At 42.7% G+C, this 24,323-nt stretch overlaps 1 protein-coding gene across 1 annotated transcript in view; it reads left to right on the plus strand.

The window, feature by feature from the left end:
• usp43a (ubiquitin specific peptidase 43a) overlaps positions 1–24,323 on the plus strand; it is a 95,267-nt gene continuing 70,944 nt past the window's right edge. The window contains exons 1-2 of the mRNA XM_085774455.1: positions 1–967; positions 9,439–9,600. Coding sequence (XP_085630581.1) covers positions 353–967; positions 9,439–9,600 — 777 coding nt within the window. The 5' untranslated portion in view covers positions 1–352. The remainder of the gene's footprint in view (positions 968–9,438; positions 9,601–24,323) is intronic.

Raw genomic sequence — 24,323 nt, forward strand, 5'->3', positions numbered from 1 at the left:
GAGAGTTCCAGCGCTGAGAGCCATAGATGAGGAAGTGTAATTGAACCTGCTATGTGGAGGGAGGGAAGCAGCTCATCTCTGTAGTTCCTGGAGAGAGCGACACTCATCTAAACGCGCAGACTGCCGAAAACAACGTACCGGGCAAAATTAGCAGGATGTCAGGGGAATGAAGTCAGTAATCATGTGCCTTATTGGCACCGCATCGGTGCCACCACAGCGGTAAGGTCTGTGGAGAGAAGGAAAGAGCAGGAGGAGGGGGAGGAGGAGGAGGAGGAGTAGACAGCCTGGCAGACAGGTGCGACTACACGCAGCCTGTTTCATTCTCTCTCGGTCCCAGTAAGTCAATAGAGCCATGGATACCCGCAAGGAAAGCAAGGTAAGAAAACAACCCATGAAACCCAAATCCAAAACGCGGAAAGAGAAGAAATATAAAACCGGGAGGTTTGTCAGGAGGAAATCGCTGCGATCTTTCGGGAATTTCATGGGAAGGATCCTTAAAACTTTGGGCACTTTGGCGCACTTTGGCGACGCGGAACCGCCGGACGCAGAGGACGACGACGGCGGCTTCGGGCAGAGCGCGTCTGGGGGTTTCAAAGACGACTGCTTGCACATCTCCAGGGAGGGAACCGTGAAGAAGAGCTCCACGGCGTCCTCCTCTCACGGCTCGGTGAAAGACCGGCTGTCGTGGTGCTACGGCGACAAGACCCCCGGGGTGTTGGGACTGAAGAACCACGGCAACACCTGTTTCATGAACGCCGTGGTTCAGTGCCTCAGCAACACGGACCTGCTGGCCGAGTACCTCGGGCTGGAGCAGTACAGATCGGATTTGTGCCAGGGAAGGGTGAACGGGGAGGTGAGAGGAGAGGAGCCGCACAGCGCCAGGGGAGAGGTGACCGAGCAACTGGCGTCGCTGGTTCGAGCGCTGTGGACGCTGGAGTACACGCCGCAGCTGTCTGTGGAGTTCAAGGTAAGGACAGAGAGAGGAGGAGGTGGAAGGAGACAGGAGTAGCCTATATATAAATTGCATTTTTTTTGTACTCCCATGTGTTAATATCTGTAGAATTAGTGATCAGTGCTGTTTTCCATGTGAATTGTGCCACTTGCATGATTTGATAGAGTTTATTGAGTCTTCCTCCAAGAAGTTTCCCATTATTTCCCCCCTGGGAATATTTGTCAGTATCATGGGAACAAGTGTTCTCATAGCTATTTTATAATTGGTTCATTGGCTATAATTAAGAATGTGATTCAACTTCAGCTAGTTAAGGTTTCATTCCCACCTGGACAAAGCATGCATGGGACCCAGGGGCCTTGAAAACCAATGAGTTAACCGGGTGTCAATTGGTTTTTGAGTTTTTCATTAACTATACAATTGTAGGGGGGATGTGCTCCTCTAAAGCAGTTTTAAAAACACTATAATGTAGCCTTAAGACACTTTAAATCAAATGACCACAAACTACTTGACATCAAACCACAGTGACCAGGTAATGGCACTGTAAGCACAAGAGAAATTCTGGGTTTCTGGGTACTGGACGTCTTTAATACACACACACACACACACACACACACACACGCACACACAGGCAGACAGGGTCAGTAGGAGATCAGCAGGAAAACTGTGCCTCAGGATCACCTGCAGGTTTCTCCAGCCTTGGATAATGAGCTGTCATCATTATTATTTGTTAAATTACTTATCAACATTCCTCCCACTGAATCTGCCTGGTTACTAACTGAACTGTATTTGTATTTACTTCAGCACACAGTTATTACTGTAATCGGCTTTCGTGCAACTTATGCATCCCGTGCTCTGCCGTAGCAGAGAGGGCAGGGGATATTATTTGTCAGGAGGATCTTCTGAGATTCATGAGCAGCAGCATTACAAACTATTACATTGTGTATTGGCAAAGCAAATATTTGAAAACACACGTAAGGTGTGCACTTCTTTGAATGCGTGGTTCAGAGGGCAACGGTCAACCTGTGTGTCCCATTTCCGTGAAAGGCACTCTGGTTGTGTTTGAATATGTTAGAGGCGATTGGAGGCAACCATTAGTCATCTGAGGGAGCAACATTTTATTGTTGTTTGTAGAGGCAGTGGTGTTATTGTGTGCGCATGCCATGTGGTTACTGATTATACGCAGGTTGAACTGTCTCCGCTTGACTTCAGGTTGGTTTGCAGGCATTCCCAAACTGTCATGTGAAGGGCAGGGGAGGGGGGAGTCATGCATTCCTGTCTTATTTACACAACTGTTAAATGTGATAGCAGTCGAGGCCCCATTAGACGTGCACCATTACCTGTCAGATATCGGGAAATTAAATCTCATCAAGTGAAAAACAGAATCCTTCTTGCCGCTGTTGTCACTCGTGGTCGTGGATGTTGTGAATCGGAGCAGCAGGGCCTCCAGCCTTCCCTCTGCACTTGTTGGATGGCAGTCAAACAGCAGGCTTACCGAGTTAGTAACTACTCTGTTGCATCAACAGCCTGGGGGAAGTCATAAGGGAGGAGGGGGGTATGCAACATGCACGCAAAAACACACAATCACTCTGGCTTTCTCTTGGGGGAGACAGTGCAATATTTCATCCCTGATGGAAAAGGTTGATATTCATGTCAGTGACTTTGGATGTCTGCTTTGTTCCTCATCCTCCTTCAACAACCAGACATTCATCATGTATTAGTAATGGGTGTGTGAGAAAGTGCAGGGTATTCCAAAACTGGAAGGGAAAAGCAGTGATTAATACAGAAAAAAAGAGCTGGATGCTGTTTTGATGTGTAAAGAAGTGACAGAGTTCTGGATCATTAATGCTGCGAGCACCTGCTTGCATGTTAGATTTAAAGAACAGACATCAAACTCTTGTCACATACAGCTTCACTCATAGGGACTGTGCAGACTTTAGAAATAATAGCAACTGATGAGAAAACCGTGAAATCACACAAGGTATTGAAAAGCATTTGGGTGAGTTTTTACTATACTGTACATGTTTACCTGTGTTGAACAGTGTCTTGGTGTTTCATTAGTTTTGTATACAGTGCCAAATATATGAAAAAATATAGTGAATCTGCCTCATTTGTATGGGTTAACACGGCGGTTGATAACGGTCACTGTGATGTCCACCTGCTGGAAGTAAAAACTGAATATTAGCTTGTATGAATCAGCTGCTTTATACTGAGGTATTCGATCTTATCTCTGTTTAATTCTAATACTTCTCATCATGGCTGGATGCAAAGGAGGGAAAAAAAGAAAAGAAAGCATGTCCTTCACTCCCCTTTTCTCGCCTCGCCCCATTGCATCAACACAGTGATTTGTGTCTGTCTGCTCATCCCAGGCTGGAGCAGGGGAGAGGATGTTTACTGTAGCAAGTGCATTCAGCCTGGAAAAGGAGGATGCCCCCCGCTGAGACCCCTCCAATGGTGTGCACTCAGAGGAAGGGGGAACGAGAAAGAGGGAGGAAGAAACATTGCTGGTAAACAAAACTTATCGTCCACCCCCTGTGATCCCCCACAAGACACCCTCGCTCACCCCTCCCCTTCCTCCTAGTGTGTAACCAGACAAAATGGTCATTATTACAAATGTTTCCAGGCTTATAGAGACGGACTGGCCTGCAAAGAGGAGAGGAAGAAAGAAACATTTGTGTCTTTTTCTGACTTCTTGTGCTTTGAGATAGGAGTGTGCAGGGGTCATGGGCCTGTCAGTGGAATTCACAGTGTCTCAACTGAAGATACCAGAGTGACCTCAGGATTTTTACTAAGATACAACAGGACATTTTAATGTTAATGTAAAAGTTTGACTTGGAGTTTTATTCTACTTCCTATGCCTTTGACAAATCAAAGTAAATCGGTGCCTAGTTATACCCCTCACTGAGTTAAAAAAAACTGAACAAAAGAAAATCAAAATAAAGAAAGCATTTAAAATTCATATTCATCTAACACATAATACCAGACTTTGTAAAATCACAATACAATTCTTTGTGTAAAAAGTTTAACTTTGTGGATCAGTAGACTGTTAAAGTAATCTTTATCTGTTTTCACATGTCAATTACTCCTGGACAGTACCATGAGAAAAGAAAAGGACGTCCCTCTGCAAGAATTCCTTAGATTCCTCTACGTATATGTTACAGTAAAAGCTCAGAGTCACCATGAATTTGAATGAAAGAAATGTGCTCTCAAATGCAACTAGATTACAGCCAAATAAAGGTGCTGTATTTAAAGGTTAACATTTCCAACTTTGCCATAACAGCCCTGCTGCCACACACTTGATGTTGATGAAATGTGGAGGGATGAGGTGTCCTTATATCGGTTGCTCCAGAAGTTGTCTACATCAATCTATCTCGATGATGGAGCGAGCTCTCTCCTGTTACTACTTTACACTCCTGACCTAAAGGATTTAACAACACAGTAACTACTTTTAGAAGTTGTAGTGTGGAGCCTGGATTCATCTTTTTACGCTTGACAGGATGCAGCTCTGTGAGGCCAGAGGAGCTCAGCTGGGAAGATGAAGCCTGGTGCGTTAAGTACCGTAGTCTTGTTTGTTCTGGAAGTGCAGGAAGTGTGTGACAGGGAGGCAGATCGCTGAGACTGATGGTTTGTTTGTCTTTACTTGTCTCTGCTCTACTTCAAGAAACCACTCTTATTATCACTCTCAGTGCTGAAAATGTATCAGTGTTTACAGACAGACACACTCTGCATGCACGCAGATAGCAGTGGGGACATGTACCACCTGGACTCTGTGCTGAATTTGCACAGTGGGGCTGCCTCTCATTTCATTTTGATTGCAGCGCTTTTTCAGCGGAACAGATGGGGAACATTTTTTTTTCCTGGAAGATTTCAGCAGTGTAAACAGTTTGAGGCTATACCTCCATCGCGCCTTTAAGCACACAATGTATATAATGCAGCATGAAGCAGGATGTATGTCTCAGCTGCTGAAGTGAATGTGAAGTAATAATACTTGAAACACTTCATCCCACGTGCAAAAAAGAAAAACACACTCAAGCTAGACCACTTATGAGTACTGTAACAGAGCCACCATATGCTGTTTGGAAGCAGCGTGCATGTACGAGTCAGTGAGCCAAACTTCATTGTACCTACACCGCTGTGACAAGAAGCAGTAAAGACACACAGGGAGTAGTGTGTCTGTGTGCTGTTTATCGCTGTAAGAACTAAGACATGAGACCATTTTCCTCCAGGTTTAGCGTCCCTCCCATGATTTATGCACCAAGCCTGAATGACATAGGACATGGGAATAAATCAACTGTCTTAGGATGCCATCACCCAATCATGGAGGAGAGTCTGGGATGACTTTCCTACTTTACCTCAATGAGAACAAGCACATTGAAACAGCATACAGTTCCTGACATCATACTGTAGCAGGCACTGCTTCCTTAGTTGTGGACACACAGTAGCGTATCCAGCTGTGAATCCTCGGAGTGTCAATTTCTCAGTTTCAGCAGAGTCCAGGGAGCCCTCCCTGGACTGTAAACCATTCAGAGGCGATTATTTCCATCACATCTCATCCCTTCTTATTTCTTACTGATCGCCTATAAATCCTACACGGGGAGGGACATCTGTGGACACGCTGGCTCTGTTCGGTGTTGGCATTTTGACACCTTTATTGAGGGATTTCCGAGCTTCTCAGCAATGTAGTGTTTTTACACCTGTCTGTTGTCTGCAGCTGTTCTGGAGGTGAATCCTCTGTGGCCAAACAAGACACAGGAAGGAGTAGGCTGGGCTGGTTTACACTTGGATAGATGGTAGGAGGAGAGGGAAGCTAAGGACAGGTGCTTACACGGCAAAGAGAGAGAGAGTGTGTGTGTGTGTGTGTGTTTTCCAGGGGTAATATACAGGAGCTCAGCTGGGGCTGATTAGTGAAAGGAATTGTTCTCATATGATGAAGGAGAGAAAAAGAGAGGAAAAAGGAAAGAGGACAGTGAGATTGTGTGTGAGCGTGTATGTGTGGAGGGAAGGAGGGAGGGAGGGTGAAAGAGAAAAGGGATGGATGAAAACACAGCATGAGGGGAGAAGGAGTGGTATAAGTAGAGGCTGTAAGTGATGACTGCCCTGCGCCGGGGCTGTTCTGACAGCAGAGGTGAGCCGGCAAAACACCAGGCTGTTGAAAAATGAAACAGCAAATGGAGCAGCCAGCAATGACAGAGTCTATCCAGCTTCATCCCAGCCACACCTGTGGGGATTGGGGGGTGGGGTCAGACGGGGTACCGTCACCGTGTGTGTGTGTTTGTGTGGAAAAGAAGAGTATGTGCGGTTACTCTTTAGGTTATGCCCTGTCATAATTTGTCCTGATTTGTCAGTATCACTCTACGTCTGTCTCTGAGGAATCCAGCTGGGCCTGTTAGGCAGGCTGGACCACGATGAGGTGAGGAGGTGTAAATGGATTTTTTAGGGAGAGAGAGGAAGGTCATTCTCTTGATGCATGTTTATAGTAAATTCCTGGCCTGCCAGGACTCTGATCCGTCATTGTTAAAGAGTAGGATGATGGAGGCAGGGGAGGAGGAGGAGGAGGAGGAGGGGGTAATGGTGTGTGAGGTGAAGCGAAGGCAGCAGGATAGGACACACACAGACATCTGGGTATGGAAGCAGGGGGATGTTGTGAGGGGGCAGCCTTGCCTCTGCTGACCGCTGAGAGGTCGTGACCCCTGCTGTGGAGTCTGTGCAGGTTTTATGGCTGTCTTTTGTCATTCTGTTATCTATCTTTACCTTTTAATGCCTTTTCGTTCTTTGATGCTTGCTTTGTTTGTGGAAAGGCTGACAGCCCTTGATTACTTTATCTTGATGGGAGTCACGTATCAACAGTACTTATTCATTTCAAGAACTGGATCATCAAAAGAAGTGTTATGTAAACTCTGCCTCCTGTAATCTGTTTGTTTGAAATGAAATAAATAACCTACGTAGACTTCTGTTTCACATGCTTTTAATTTGAAGAATAAACAAACAAAACAAAGGTTGTTTTGATCCAGAGAGAATTAAGAGAAATTCTACCTCAACCCACCAAGGCCCGATCAGATGTGGGCTGAGAACCAGATCCTCAGTCTAGACTAATCAATAGCTCTTACACGAGTACTGTATTGCTTCAAGTTGACCCCTCCACCCACCTTCATACTCTCCTTGACTAGCTCAGAAGTGTTTGCTCAACAAACACGTATGATCCCACCAGGGCTGTGTTCAGGTCAGCTGCGGACAAACTCAGCCTTCAACCTATTTGCCTTTCTCTTCTGTGTATCTCCAGCACGCCTCCGTCTTGAGAATTGTCTGTCTGTCTTTCTTTCATTTCTCCTGTTAAAAGAAATCAATTAAAGTGGGGGGGGGGCGGGGGGGGCGACTTGATGCTTGGGAATACAACTTCGCCACTTCTGCCAAATCTTTTTCAGTGTCTTTGAGGCTGTGTGGTACATTTCACCAGAGATGTTCTGAGAGACAAAACTGTAAACAGAAATCAAAGCAATGAGCAAAACTGCCATTCCCAGTTGAGACACACACACACACACACACACACACACAGAGAAAAGTGATGGGGAGAAAAACAGCAGAGATGAGACCAGCGCAGAAGTCACACCCTCTACGTAATGAAGTTGTAACCTCTTGATGTCATCACACTCAGCCAGAATCTCGTAACCTTGGAAACCCCTCCTTCCTGCTCTTGCCCTCTATCTAAACCCCCCCCTCTATCTAACCCCCCCCCCCCCCCCCCCTCCCTTTTGATTTGTTCTAAGCTTTTGTCTGTGCAATTTTCCTATGTTGTGGGTCCGTTGAAACGCTGCCAGTATTCCTTCTTTACACCACTCCCTCTCTCCATCTGTCCCTTAGCCCTCCATCCCCTGTCAGTGCTTCCTCATAGTGATGAAGCTCATTAGCGCACTGTCTCCCTCCGTCGGATGGGGGGTGGGATGGAGTGGGGTGGGGTGGGGTTCACCAACTGTGTTTATATTTAGATACTGGTATACTGCAGGTATGCGGTGGTGGTTTTTAATGAGGTGTAAAGCAGAGCCTGGATCCTGTCAGTCACACGCAGAGAGGGAAGAGCGATGTGGAGACGGAGAAGTAGCCGTCTTGTGCAGCGCTGGAGCTGTCATTAGTTTTCTCTGTCTGACTCATAAACTCATAACAACTTCCTCATAATTGAATTAGACAGACTGGATGTTTTTCTAGAAACACCTGTCAGGACTAAGGATATCCTCTGTATGAGTCATGAATATGTCAGAGGATATTTTCTGTACACCACAAATGGTTCTGATACTGATGAAGCTGATTTTTTTTTAGTACTGATGCAGGTACAGCAGCAGTTTTTAAATAGTCATGAAAGAAGGGGGATGAAGTAATTTCACTTCTTCTCAGTACTAAGTAAGAGCAACAACCAGTTTTGTTGATATGAGTAGAGTAATCTGTCTTATTCTGATATGATTTATATATTCATGAAACAAGTGAAACTTGACTGACATTTTCTTTGGAAAAGGAGGATTCTTGGATGTTGGAGTTGCAGATGAATCTGAATGTAGTCAAAAATGGTTTGTCAGGACTTGACTGTTTGTTTTACATCTGACAACTTGCAGTTTATGAAAAGTATGATGACATTTAGTTAATGTTATTGTATTATTTAAGAATGAAACAACTGTGTCTAATGATATCATCATGATTTCATTTTAATCACAGTGTTGTGGGTACAGCGTGTACTGTAATGTGTGTCTCTCACTCTCTCTCAGCAGACACTTGCACTTTCACAGGTCAGCACAATAAATTAAATTTGAAATGAGTGGCTTAACCCCACTAATTTGGAAAAATAAAAGGGAAAAAATAAATGTGCAACTTGATCCATAAATGTATGAATTTAGTGATTAACCGCAGTGGGAGGGTTCAATACAACAGAGTTTAAGCTAGTTTTTATCTGAAGATCTTCTAAGACTTATTCTCTTAACTGAATAAAACAGAATGATGTCACCTTGAGCTGTGGGGAATTTATTTTTTCATTTTTTCATTGTCGTCTGATATCATATAAATGATAAATTACTTGCGCTGGGGAATGAATTGGTGTCTTCAGACCTATCTGAGAGCAGAGTAAACAATGTTGGGATGTTTTTGTTCCTGATGTCCTACTTTGTCCACTTTGCACCTGCTCTCTGTCTTGGAGTTGACACTAAATCTCTCCAGCCGATACTATCCAAAGAGAATTATGAGGGTTTTTTATTAAATGGCCTTTTCATAACCAAATAAGGTGTGACAGATGTTAAATGACTCTGCATTAGTAAGTGAGATAAGAGAGAAATACCCACGATTTTTTCCATCTTGTCCCTGAACGCTCCACACAGAACTACAACTGACAAATGACAATTTCCCGTGTTGCATGTGATCGTGACCTCATTTAGTCAGGAAGGACGTCAATATTTAATGACTTTTGAAATCAACCAAGGTGATTAATTATGATTTGTCTCTCCTCTCTTCAGAGCATAGTGGCCAAATACGGCTCTCAGTTTCGGGGAAACTCTCAGCACGATGCCCTCGAGTTCCTCCTCTGGCTTTTGGACAGAGTTCATGAAGATGCCAGTCCCAGCGCCAACAATAAAAGCAACAGCAGCAGCAACAGCAAGACCAAAGCTAATGCCAAGGTGAGTCCACGTTGCTGTTTTTTTTGAGTGGTTTAATCAGTGATCATTCATACTGCAGCTGCCGCTGCTGCTGATCTGACGTTGACCACAGCTCCATGAATCTGGATCAATTTTTTTTTCTTTTAATATTTTGGGGTATTTAGGCCTTTGTTTTCATAGAACAGTGAAACTGTTACTGTAGGTACTAGATACTGTAGGGAATGACATGAATAGGCTGAGGGTGGGACTCAAACCCATTACTGCTGTGGTCACCCAAACAATGTAATTTTTAACAGCAGTTTTTCTTATTGGATGACAATGAATTTATGACACTCTCCAACTCTCTCTGCACTTTCTAAATACTTGAATCTTCCTGACCTATTTCTTTTCCAAATTCATTTTTTTTAATTTTCCTAACACCACAAATGACTAGAAAAACCGGAACCAGCCGCTCAGCGTCAGGATCCATCTGGCACATTCAGGTTCTTCGTAAGCCTGTCAAAATTCACTTTGTTATTAAACTTTTGCAAGACAGCAGATGCTTTTATGATCCAGTTTCAGTTGCAGAATCACGTTGAGTGCATCACTGAGACCATGGTACTGAGAGCAGTCCATCTGGCTTCAAATTTTAGCTTCCATATAAAACTAACTATATGGCAGACATACCTCACTATGGTCCGCTCAATGGCTGTCCTTCTGAGAAATGATTGCAGCAGGACGACTGGTCAAAAAAAAAAAAAAAATCACTTCCTACATGTTCAGAAAAGCAGAGTATTTTCAAGAGGTACGCCAGCTATTCTAGTAAACCCAAATGTCCCAGACTGGAGCTCCAAGTGGAGCTGCTTCTGTGAAGAGTCGGTGTTGCAGTGCTGCTGCAGTTCTACCAAACCCAGTGGGTCTTGGTCTGAACCCGCGTGTGCATGGGCTCTTGCAATGAAGAGGGATGCAGCTGTTCCCTCTCTCCCCCTCTGTTTCTCTTTGTCTCTGATGTGGGACATTCACCTTGCAACCTTCCACTTGGAAATGAGCCAGGACCAGACGTGTTACGGTTAGAGCAAATGAAGGGCAGACACATCATGACAAGAGCTGATGACTTTTTATCATGACTGTCTGACATTAACTCTGGCCAAGAAACAAAAGCCGGTAAAATCTGTCCTTCAGAAGATAAATGTACTGGATAGGACTGAAGAGCACAAATATTAATACACTAATACAGGAAATTGCAGTGTAGTGATGCTTTGTTTAAAGGCAGTCTTTTGATTTGTCCTTTGGCTTTGTTTAGTCCATTTTCTGTTCATTGTCAAATGTTTTCAAACAGCCGGCATGTTCCACACTTCCTCTGCACAACACATTAACACCAAAACATCAATTTATTTGTCATGCCAGAGGTTAATTATTCTTATCATTAAGCTGAAACTTGAAATATGTATTATAATGACAAAGCAGTAGTGAGTGTGAGCAAGTTGTAAAGACACTAAATCCTCTCTGGTTAGAAACACTCAATACGTTTACATACAGAGCTTAATCGAGCTATGCTCAAAATTCGATTTTGGCGTCAAGTCGGACTTCTGTCCTTGTCTCAATATACATGCAACTGAGAAAATCGAATAACTGACAGGGTCCGCCCCCTCATGCGGCGTCACCCGTTGCTTCAGCGGGTTAATACGCCTCCTGTCCTGTTGACTTTTCTGTCACCTCGTAAAAAACTGAATATAAACAACTTATAAGCTTAATAATAATTTCTCAACTGCAGTTCCCGACTAGACGCGTCAGTCTGGGCCGGATTCACGCTGAGAATAGGATACAGGCTTCCTTTCTCTCTCTCTCTCTCTCTCTCTCTCTCTCTTTTTTTTTTTTTTTTTAATAAAACACTCTTGCTGGTTGCGCTGTGTGAAATGCATTGAATCGGCGCTGATGTTGGGTTTTTTTCTTTACTTTGCCGGGTTCGGGCGGCTTCTCTGCTCCACTTTGTGCGGTTGTGGAGCATGAACACATGCATTGTCTAGTTACACTCCGACTAAGGTGTATACATGACGGAGAAAATCGAATTCCAATCGCATTATCTGGGTGTCTTAATCGGAGTTCTCAACTCCGATTTCAGTCGGACTAAGGTGTTTACATGCACTTCAATTGTCCAGTTATATTCGGATTAAGGCAATAATTCGTTTTTTTCAAGTGTCATGTAAACGTACTGACTGTCATCTCTGACTCCATACATAAAACTGCAATGGCAATTTATTTTAATTCAAAAAGGTTAGTTAGTTAGTTAGTTAGTTCCTTCCTTCCTACCTTCTTTCCATCACAGCTGAGTCTGACATAGGGTGAAGGAAGAGTAACACTGGACAGGTCTATTGCAGGGCCACATTTACAGGCCCAACAATACACACGCATTCACGTTCATGCACTGCACTTTAAATAAGTCTCCAATGAACCTAGTGTGCCGAAACATGCAGAGTATGTGGAGAGAATGCATGCAGACACTGGGAGAACATGCTAACTCCACCCATAAAGGCCCCGGACCCGGGAATCAAACCCAGAGTCTTCTTGCTGGGAGGCGATAGTACTAACCAACAAACCCCCCTGTGTTTAATGCATGTTTAAGTAGTGTCATCTCTAACTAGTCAGCTTGGAGTTTGTTGGCACCTGCTGGTCCGTCCTCCTCTCTGGGCCGCTCTGGGGCTCCAGCTGACGACACCCAGTCCCATTAGTTAATGTTATGAGCTGAATTGTCAGTGCACTGCCACCCAATGCTGAGCTCCCCCTCTCTGACAGCAGCACTAATAGAGGCAGCCTTTATGCCACATAAAGAGCTTAGGGCTGTGCGGCTCTCATTAGGCTGCCAGTGAATCATGGTATCATAAAGCCGGCTTTCCCCCTGCTGCTGCTATTAGGCAGAGAAGAAGAAAATCACTGGCTTTTTCGCACCAGGAGGGAACATGTCTGATTTTCTGAAATAAAATTCACGTACCCCCCCCCCCCATCCACCCAGCACCCTCCTTACCGTAAATTGATTTCATTCATGTACTACAGTGCACTCACGCCTGCTCTGGTGATGTCATGGGTTCAGAAAATCATGTCACCTCATCTGTACATGAAACATTTTTAAACATTTAGCATATTAAACACACATTGCACATGCACATAACACATTCACATATAATGAGAGACAACATGACACTCATTTGTGTTGGCCTACTGTACATTTCCTACCACCATGTCCTTTTCATACAGCAGATGTTCACATGGTCTGCAGCGCATGTTGGACCCACTCATATAAAGCAGCTGTTAGGCTACTCTTGTTGCTGCCGTTGCTGCAGAGTCTCCAATATGGTCCCATACACTCCACTAATAAATCCTGAATAAGACTGAATAATAATAACCAAATCAAATTTAAGTGTCAGTCTTACCCCTCCATCGTCTATGATCTGATATATTTTACAGGCTAGACATAGGTGTTGAATCACAAATCATTTCCAGGAGGATAATATTTAACAATTTCGAATACACTATGTCATCCTAAGTATTCACATTATTTATCCTCATACATACTGTAGCCTATATTATATATATATTACACCCGTAGAATGTTTTTCCAGTTGATATTTTTTATCTATCAGTTTTTTCTGACATCTGACTATTTCTGATTACCTGGACTCATTCTCCTTCCCTCGGGGTGTAACTGATATTTAGGAAACTTTGTTTTTTTTAACAAACTGGATGTTTGATGCTAAAGAGACAAGATTCATCTGGTTGAACAGCCACGAAATATCAGTGTGCTGTATGACACCTTCCTGCTGTAGGGAATAAACAGGCACTCTTTGGAGGAAGTTAACTGAGGGAAGCTGTGCTCTTCTCTTACTCTTTCCTTCTTATTTGGCAGAATTTGGCAGTGCACTGTGTTTAGGATACAGCACTGTCATGTTTCCATACTTGTAACAAATTAAAGAAATCCACTGAGCGAAACACTTCTTAGAAAGTAGAGTTTTCCACAGAGATGCACGTCCGTATTTGTCATGAGTTGGAGGTGGCATACAATCTGACTGTCCTCTGTTCCTATTTCTGTCCCCTCCTTTGCTCTCTTGTTCTGTCTTGGTTGTTTTCCAGTCATACAGTTTTTTGATCTGTGTCCAACCCATGCAGGTGGTGCTAAGGGTTGACCGACATTCATTAACCCATTCAATAGGTTATTAGTCAAAAACTCAGAATATTGCATGTATTGTTACTGTGACCCCTGTAAAATGAAGACAGTTCCTGACTTCTTGCTCACAGCTTTTTCTTTGATAAAAGCATCAAACGGGTCTTTTTTTTTTCTTTAGTGCTTTGCAGAAGTCCTTTTGCCCATGCTGATTCACTTAGGAAACTCTCTTAGATGAACAGGGGAGAAAGAAGACCATACGGATCCTAGCACAAAGCCTTTACAAGATAATTGAGGTATTCTGGCTGGGCTGAAGGACAAATACTAAAGTAAGATGGAGGGGCGGCTGTAGAGGCAGAGGGAGGCAGGAAAGTGACTTTGACTGCTCGGTTTGTCATCGGAGCCTGGGAAACAGGCACCTAGAATGATACATGTCATGCTGAGCTGACAGAAACTTAACAGTGTCAACTGCATCTCTGTCTGTTTCACAGACCTTTAGTGAATGGGGACTTGGCCCACGCTCACTCCTCCCACCTGCGTAGACAACTAAAAGTCTCTGTATCCTGTAATGGCTTCAGAGAGCTGAAATTGTCTGTGAAGTTTGATCAAACAAATTTGACATCTTCACCCTGTTTAGGACACTTGTTTCAAACAGATATTTTATAATGTGGTGTTTTTTTTCACATGACAAAGTTTGGTTTGGTTAGGTTTAGTTTAACAACAACGTGCCTGCCTGATACTCAGATGTATTTAAGTCTGTTAACAACTTATGTAACCTCCTTGGGAGAACAGCTCTTTGTGTTGTAGTGATGACATTTTTCCTTACAACCAGCCTTTGTCATTTTTTTTTTTGAAAGCCACGTAACATTGTGACATTTTTGTGGTCTCATTCTCATTCCCATCATGATTTGTTCTCTGGAAATGTGTTGAAATTCTCAGAGAACAAGTGTAATGAGCTTCCCCCTGAGCTACTGTAGTGCATATTAATGTTTGCGTTTTACAGACCATCAAACATAAACATCTGGTGTATCTGGTGAATACAGAGCACACTGACTCATATAGGGTTGTTTACATGTAACAACTTGGCTAATTACTGGATGATGTGAATATGACCTGTCCAGTCTGTGTCCCTGCTTCTCACTCAGTGCATGCTGGATAGTTTTCAGCCTTCTTGTGGGTGGTTTGGAGAATTCATGGGTTGATGTATTGATTTATTTGTGATCCCATTTATCTAGACTCAGAGAAACAGCCAAAACTACAGCCCATAAAAAGAGTTACCCCTTCTTGACACATAGAAACAATAATACCCATCACAAGGCTTGGATTTATGGCTAGACTGTTGTATTAGGGTGTATAGCATGATGTTTCTGTTGAAGAGTGTATTTGCAGATTGTTGTTGTTGTAGTTGTTGTAGTGTGACACACAGAAAGGTCCAGTAGTGTTACAAGCCTTGTTTGTGCAGCACACCTGATCTAGGAGCAGTGTGACCAGTCCCGCAGCTTCACCCGAGTAACATTATGTAACACAAGACTGTGAACACACACGAAGGCAGCTCAGTAATGTTAATCCCCCTCCAATGGGACCTCACTAAACTCACTTGGTTTCTCTCTCGCTTCACTGGCATCACATCAGCAGCAGCATTCCTCACCGGCTAACACAAGACCAAATTGAAGTCATGGCTTTGTGCACACTAACGTCTCATCATCATACTTTTCTCACCGGCAGTGATAGCCAAGCAGCACTACAATTGTTATTTAAATATATAAGAGACACAAGCAAGTGCTGAAAAACTTGGATTAATCTCATTTCTATTAGTTCATGCGCTGCCAAAGTGGCAACTTTTGTCTTCTAGCAAGTGTTGGAGGAGGGAGGAATAGCTGTGGCTGTGGCTACGATTGAGAGAGGATTTTTCTTGACCTGCCGGTTACAGTAGAGAATATAACTGCCACTGCCTTTGAGCCATGGCAGATGACATGATATTAAAGGTCAAAATCACACTCAGAACGCCTGCATTACATCCTCCCCTAAGGCCTCAGCAGTTCTCGAAATAGGCACGATATTGGCTAAGCCATCTCTATCTGATATCTCTGGTGAGAAAAGGCAGTTCAAACCGACATACTCAGTCTGCGTTTTATCACAGAGTGGCATAAAAATTCCCACTGTTCATTCAGTGAGCACATGGAGCGCAGTTACACTTTGCCTAGGGCCCTCCATGAGTGGGATTTAGAGCGAGTGCGTTTAAAAACTCATCTATCTCACCCTATGGACAGTAGCGGGGTAGGAGGTTTGCCAATACAACACCAGTGCCAAAGCATTATGTATGCATTATTCCATTTTAAATAGTGGTTGGCCTCTTTGCCCCAGGAGGCTTGACTGTGGAGGGATGGAGAAAAAGAAGAAATCCCCCGGCCCTGATGCCAAATGCATAGACTTTGAAATGGAGCGTGAGGATGTGGTAAAGCGAACAAGGCCTCGTATTGACAGGGGCAGAAAGAGTGAGTTTGATAGATCTCTGTGGGGAGTTTTACTCATGTTGTAGCAGCCTTCAACTGGAGAATAAACATGAATGGAGGGATCACATAGGAGTTTACTTGGAGGCCAGAGGTCACACACATGAAGTCAGTTAACGTAGCAAACAATACAGGTAAATACAACAAACAGAATAGTCTAACAAGTAGTGCAATGTCAATCTGACACTTCAAGAGGCAGATACTGGACTATTTGCTCTCTTGTGTGCCTGGAGAATATGTGTGACCTGCTTGAACTCTTCATAGTTCCCATTTTATTCTAAACTCACTTGTGTATTTTTATTCTGATGGTTGCTTTCCTACCCAGTTTGCTGCCTGTGTCTCGTCAGCTAACCAGGTCTCCGTTTATACACTGATCAGCCATGCCATTTAAACAGTTGACTGGTTTTAATGTTGTGACTAATCTGTGTATTGAAATTCTGGAAACTAATATCAAATAAAAGGCAAATGAAGTTTCAAATTAAATTATGATACAGAATATTTTTTTGTTAAAAAGAAGGGAAAAAAAGCAGGACATCACAGATGTTATCTAGGGAGGCAGAGAATAAATGAGATGAATCAACTGACAGACTGACAGACAGCTGTATTTTATGTAACACTAGTAATTAATTTACTTTCCTCTCAGAGAGTAAAGATGTTGAGAGAGTCAACAAGTGGTTGTTAATATTTGACACATAAATCAGAGCAATTATCAGAAAATAAAAAAACAGCTTTGAACTTATTCACAGCTGAAAACTTGAAAACAAACTCTACTTCACAGATACTTCAGATAAAATCATTAGCAGTATTAAAATTTGACTCACTACCAACAGATCAAGTAATGCCAGGATCAGACTACACAATATTTCTGTCTGTCAAGAAGACAGTGATTATGTAAGATTAAGCGATCATAGTGTGATGCCTATCATGCCGTCACCAGTCAGCAGCAACTGCACGGGAGTGGAGCTAACAAACACTGTGTTGTGCATGTGCAGAGGGTGGCGAATGAAGCGGCGGTCTCACCACAAAGTGACATTCACCTGTCCACGCAAAGCAGGTGGGGCTGGTAGCTTTGGTGATGTCACTGGCAGGCTAAGTAACCATTACTTCACTGGCTGTCTCAGCTTGTGCTCCTGTAGCCTCTTCTGTTTACTTTCTCATGGCACCACTACACACCATATTGTACATTGCTCTGTTGTGGAACAGCTTTTATGAAAACTTCCTCTATTTTGGACTCTCCCACTCTCTGTTTCCTTAAAGGTCAGCGCTGTCGCTCTCTTTCACGGAACATGGTGCAGCTTAACATCACCTCCTCAGGTGAATCCCCAGATTAGCGTATACATCCTGATGTGAGTTGTGCAATGCTGTGTGTGGATCACGACACAGAAGTTGTCAAACAAGCTGAGAACAGGCAGAAGAATTCTAACATCCTGTTTTTGCTCAGACGTTATGAAGCTTTTTACATGGTGGATAAAACAAATAACCCACATGCTCATTTCCATTTCTGACACCCTGTGCCTGTTGAGTTGAACCATTATCTGACTGATCCTGACATTGCTTTGTTTTTGCTTTTTCTTTAAAATATTGAATTCACGTCCAGGTGAAGTTGCAAGTTGTTATGTTGTGAAGCTCTTAGTTGGCATTTGTTCACCCTCACGCTTCACTGCTTCCACACCTCCCTCAATCTCCCACCACCCTTTGCTCACCGGTCCGTCACAGGTTACATCAAAGCAGTGTAACCCCTGCCACTGCTGACCACCCCACACATGGCCAGCAACCTGATTTTAACGGCAAGTGACATTTCTGAGATGCCACAAATTCCTCCTGACAGAGAGGGAGAGGGTTCTTGAAAGAGACATCCCGGGGTGTTTTTTTTTTTTTGGTTTTTTTTGCAAGTCTTTCTTTTTGATGCATTTTTCAAAGAGGATTCCTGTTGCAGAAATGGGGAAGAATGTTTGATGTTTGAAAAGAAATCATAAAGTGTGTTGCTGCCGCTATGTTGGTCTCTGGTGAGTAGTTAAGGCCTTTATAATGCCCCCTTTTCTTTAAACGCTTATTACATGACCGACAAAATTTAAGTGAGCAATATGATGTCAGTCATAGGAGTGTTTCCGAGAGATTCTATATTTTATCAGTGTGAAACAGCGTGGACAAAGTGGATGGGGTCAGCTATCCTACCCCTCTAATAGGATTAGCTCAGTGGGGGGAGGGCGGATTTGACGGAGATCTCTACTTTTTGAAATATTTCTCAACATATATTTCTGTCTTCTCTTTCTTGCCGTGGCTTCATCCAGAATTCACTTTCCCTGTTCAAGTGTCTTTTCTAAGCCTCTTTCCTGACGTAATGTCTCGATCTATCAGCGAGTGAGGGGTGAATGACTGAGTAGGCCTTCTCACTCCCTGTCATTCTCCCTCCTCATCACACCGGGATTCTCAGGCAAGGGTTGTACTTCTGTGTGTGTGTGTTTGAAATGAAACAAAAGTTGTTGACTTAGCATTTTCCTCAGCCTCGTGAATGAAGTTTGCTCCTTAGTATTCTCAGTATGACGGCTCTTTAATATTCCTTTGTGTCACTTCTAAATTGACACTGCACATTACCTATACATTGGCGGTTGTGAAAAAGCTCCCACCTGCTCAGGAACTTGGAAATTGAGATGCCCTTCCACTGTTTAACCTTGATTTATGTCTCCCCATTTCACTGCGCCACTTTGTCTCTTCTCTTAAGAAATTCACTGAAGCAAATTATAAGAAAAAGACAAAGGTAAAAGATATAAAGTGACAGAGAAAAAAGAAGGAGGGAGGGAGGACGAGGAGGGTTGGCTGTCTCTTTGAATACTAGCTCACACACACACACACACACACACACACAAACACTGTGACATGCTCACACAACACACAGGGTGAAACACTGCTGTGTTTCTTTTCTCTCCATCTCACTTGAGAAACATCTGTAAGAATGCAGTACGACGACAAAGGGGGAGTGCTTAGAAAGGAAGCAAAGACAATTGTGACCTGCCAGTTTTTTGTCCCTAGCCTGATGCAGCCAGCCTGCAACACTACTTCACGTAATATTCAGCCCAGTCAAAAAACATTGGAATCATTCTCCTACTTGAAAACCATTAAAGCATTAGTTTTCAGTAACTGGCCACTTGGGGCCAGCTCAGCTACTGTAGCTACCATATAAAATGAATAGGCAAACAACAACATGCCAAACAAAGAGGATTTACACATTCACACAGACCAACATTAGCAACTTTGAAGTATTATTTCCATCAGTGCTACTTAATACAGTTGTTAGCACTTTGGAAAGCATAAATTAACAGTTATAGGCGAGTTATAACAGTTGTTGTGTATTAATTTGGTAAGATCAAGTTAATGCTCTTGAAAAAAATATTTAACTCTTTAGCTGCATGACTTTGCAGTATGTTTGTCTGTCTGCATCAGGTTTCTTAAGTTGCAGCTCTCATGGCCTTAGTATTGGATCGAAGAGAAAGGGAAAGGGAAAGGGAAAGGGAAGTAAACCGAGAAAATTGGAAGTATAGAGGGATAACAGTGGAGTCAGGGGAGAGGTACCAATCATCTATTGTATTGCCCTCTTAGAATGACATCTATTTTGAGATGATTCAACCACAGTCTCCCCAGGCTACGTAGAATGACCAAATTGGTTGAATGTTGTTGCCAGACTGAGGATCCTCAGGTTGTTTCACATAAAACTGGTTCAGGATCAACTCATAATATTACAACCCCTGACTTTAAAGCACGTTAAATTAAATCAAAGCCATCACATAACTTAAAAAAACACATCTCTGTTTGAAGCATTGTTGCATGTGTGACACTGACAGCTTAAAAAAATCTGGATAGACCTGTTCAGCTGTGCAGCAGAAATCACAATCATGCATGACATTCCTTGCAGGGAACTAAGTAACACAGAGGCAAGTAGAAACCAGAGTAACCAGAGCGAGTCAGTCAGGAGATCTGAAGTAGAGACCCCCCACCTAGCTGTGGAGCAGCCCAACCCCACAGCGGAGTGCTGTGTCTGAAATGCCATGCTGCGGGATTTTATGAAAAATTAAATATGTCTTCTCAGGGGGCATAACCGTCAGGGAGAGAGAGAGAGAGAGAAAGAGACACAGGGGATCCGTAAGTGGCAGCAACATTAGCCTAGCAATTGATTCATGCTTAGGAGATAGCAGTGGGCGCATCCCACTGACCACCTCCTGTCCTCTGCACTTCCCTCATGTCCTACTGGTGTCCTTTCTATGAGGGTGTGTGTTCATGTGTGACAGCGGATGAGGGGTTCTCAGGATGAGCTTTTAAAACCCTCTCTTGCATGTTTGACAAGAGCAGACAGAGTTGCCCTTGCCTGCTCTCTCTCTTCCTCTTTTCCACCTTAACTTTCCATCTTACCAAGCAGCCTCTTTTAGGTTGGGAATGTGCTTCTGTTTTATATTTATTCATACATCCAGACCACTTGACCAACCAGACCAAACTCAAGGTTGACATCACAGACACTGCCACCAACCTGCACGTGAACGTTTCCCACAAAAGGATTGTAATGAATCTTACTACGTGAATGAAATATTCACGACATTTCTTAGGAAACATTTAATTAAATGCATTAATAATTCAAAGCGTGTCCTGCTTTAAATAGTTCAAGAACATCTTAAAGATAAACTTCTGTCTATTCCAAACGGAAAAGAGGGAATGAAAGTGAAAGACAGAAGAGAAAAGTGTTTTTTTTTTTGGTAGAGATGTTCTACAGTTGAAGACTAGGGTGAACTGAGGACTATGGGAAGTTAATGGAAGTTAGTCTTTCACTATGAATGCTGCAGAAATGAGCTCTCGCGTTCAGAGCATAAAAGAGGAACCTTTACTGAAAGAGCTCTGCACAAATGTCGTATTAAATGACCTTCATGTTGAATAAATTTATATCCATTATTAGGTCTGTATTTAAAAAGGTGGAAAATAGGTCCCAGTGGATAAAAAAAAATGTGTATTTAATAGTGTATGATGTGTGTGTATGACCACCCTCTTTAACGCAAACATTGTTGTACACAAATTGGAGGAAAAATAACCTGCATTTCTGCATTTTAGGTCTGCCCCCATTGTGAGTCAATATGTTGCATCATCTTTCTTCAGTTCATATTTGTTTAACAACCTCTGACTGTAGTTGTCTCTGAAAACTGACAAAACATAATAAATTACAGACTATGTGATGGATTAATTTGGTGAGAAGACCAAAAAAACAGCAGTTTATTTCCAATGTGGATTTATTTTTTAAAGGACAGTGTATTTTTTTTCAGTAAATGTTACTCATGCAGGAATCATTTGTTTCCCTATTACTGCTGCAGATTTGGCGCACTAGTATTTTCAGCAACATAATGGTGTATGTGGGACTGTCTCAAAATATGCCACAGAGCCCAGTTGTATTCTAATAGAGGCACATATCACCCAGTAAACAATGTGGCTTATTCTTTTTTAATAGGTCTTTGAAAAAGATTGGAGCTCTGTGGCTCAGAGGAATAGGTTCTGATCAGGCTGCACAAAGATGATACTTGTTAGGAGGATTGGTTCATAGTTAGTAATGGTTTCTGATCTGTTGACAATATGAAAGATGTAGAATATGATCAGAATTGTCATCTGATTGTATCTAATCGAACCTAATTGAATGGGTTTAATGATTTACATTTTTACACCACAAGTTATTGTAAATTATGTAACTGAGGAAAGATCTTAATTAGACTGCAATTTGTAATCATAACATTGATGAGACATGTGCATCATCAATGCACTTTCCCATGACAGCCATCTCTCAGGATGTGAGTGTAATTCTGTTTGTGGTAATAAGAAAATGTTGTAACTGTCGCAATTTTTTTCCACCACTACAATTAATTATTGCCTCAACTGCAGCCCACATTCAAACCCTGTTGGCTACACAGCAGTTTGTTTGTTTTTTCTTCTGATGAGACTTGATGAGAGGTGTAAAATTAGCTCAGTGGATTCAGGTACGAGGTCTCGTGTGTGGTTCTTGCTGTAATTAAAGTGGAGATAAAGGTACCCGGTGGCTATTAGCCGCTCACATTGTCACCTTGAGCCTGACAGGCAGGCGGCGAAGATAACCAATCTGCCACAGATCAACCAGACCAGAGGGATTTCTGTAACATTTTTCACACTCATTATCCTCTGTCATTCCTTCGTGTGATCAGTGTTTTGTATCGAGAGCCGACCGCTCTGGTGCGTTTTTTTGTCGGCCGTACTCAGGTAAACAGTCTTTCCTGCACGTTCATTGTTCATTGTCACTTCCACCACACCCACCTTCACAGGCTTTGCTTCCTTATATGGTCTTTTCTTCCTGGTGCCTGTGGGCCTGTTGAACAGGACTGGTAGTTGTGATGCGGTCTGACCTGTTCCTGTCACCTGTTTTCCATTGTTCATCTGAATCCTCAGAGGCTTGAACTGAAAAGAAAATATTTATATCTCTCTATTTAGTTTCACATGTAGTCATAAAACCCTGTGAACAAGAGATAACATTTAAAAAGAGGCCCTATTTGCATTTATTTTTAATATATATTCACACTCATTTATGTTAACAAATTGCAAATTCTTAACTAGTTTCTGAGATGATTGATATTTACTCTGTGAGCTTGTTATGTGCGATGCAGCTCTTTGGGTAGCTGACTGTGAGTGGGTGTATGTGTGTTTTCCCTTGGTTTTACTGCAGCTTATGTGTTAATGTGCCAATGTGGCAGATTGTGCAGAAGGATAAAGAGTTTAAAAAACAGACACAGACCGTGTGCAGTCCAAACCAGAGACCCTTTACACAGTAACGTTATGCCTCATGCAAGACAAAGGAACATCACAGATTCTAGTCACCAGGGATGTCGCTGTACCAGAAGTTTGGTAGTCAGTACTGATGCCACTGAAATCCTATCCTTGAAAAATCAATATCACAGCACGCACACACACACACAAACATCCACCACCACGCCATGTAGCCTGTGTGTGCAAGCTGCAATTAAATTGACCAACGTTATGACCGACCACGGGTGTGATAGTCACTTGAAAGGTCAACGTTATATATTGACAGACTTATGACATCAGCCCATTAACACTGTGAACACTGAGATTATGCTGCTATGTTTGCTACAGATGCAAATCTCACACTGTCATAAACATGCATAATGGATAACATGGATAGAACCATTTGATGATACAGTATGTCATTAATAGATCTAGTTCCCAGTGTTCAAAATGCACTGACATTGTTTGCATGCCATCAAACATACAGACCGTGCTGAGCCGTGGTGCGACACACAACAACTCTTAGCATCTTTTTCTTCTTCTTCTTGCCTCTGTGTTTTACATCAGACTAAAACATTAGACTGGTTGTAATGCTGCCCTCAGTAGCATTAAAATAAATTGCATCTTCACTAACTGGTAGAAAAACAAGTGCCATCACATTTTTAGAAATGTAATAGCTTTCATTCATCATGACTGTTAGAAAAATATGTTTTCATTATGTCATATGTCATTCAGCCGCTGTCTTGATGGCAATATAGCTGCCAGTTTCTGTTGAAATATTTCTATAAAATCAACCAGATGCAGATGCAGACCTAGTTCACCTGATGAGTTGTGAACCACTGTGGAATTTCATTGGCGCTCATCTTGCCCCTTTTGTAAAATCTCATAGAAAGTTTATGAGGATGTTCACCAGTCTATAACAGGTGATCACATTTCCCTTACAAAAGCTCTCAGCATCTCGTTTCCTTCTCAGAACACCAAGCTGAGATCAAAAATGCTGCTTTAATCTGTTAGGACGAGAGGTCCTGGCACCAGCCGTCACCACAACTCATCTCCTGCTCTTATCAAAGAGAGCAGCAAACACGCTTACAGGACCCTCCCCTCTCTGGAGAAGCTAATGAATTCCCTAACCCCAGCTCCTCATCTTAATGAGTCATGTCAATTCGTTTATTTCTCTAAATCAATGTTTGTCTGGGTATAAACACTTCCAGCGTGCAGATGACACACACAGAGGGGGGCAGAGAGAGAGATGGCTCTAGCCTCCATTGCCAAGCCAGATTTGGCCGTCAGTGCTCTGCCAG

The sequence above is a fragment of the Trachurus japonicus genome, chromosome 1, assembly GCF_045865225.1.
Source record: "Trachurus japonicus isolate A0001 chromosome 1, Traja_1.0".
NCBI lineage: Eukaryota > Metazoa > Chordata > Actinopteri > Carangiformes > Carangidae > Trachurus > Trachurus japonicus.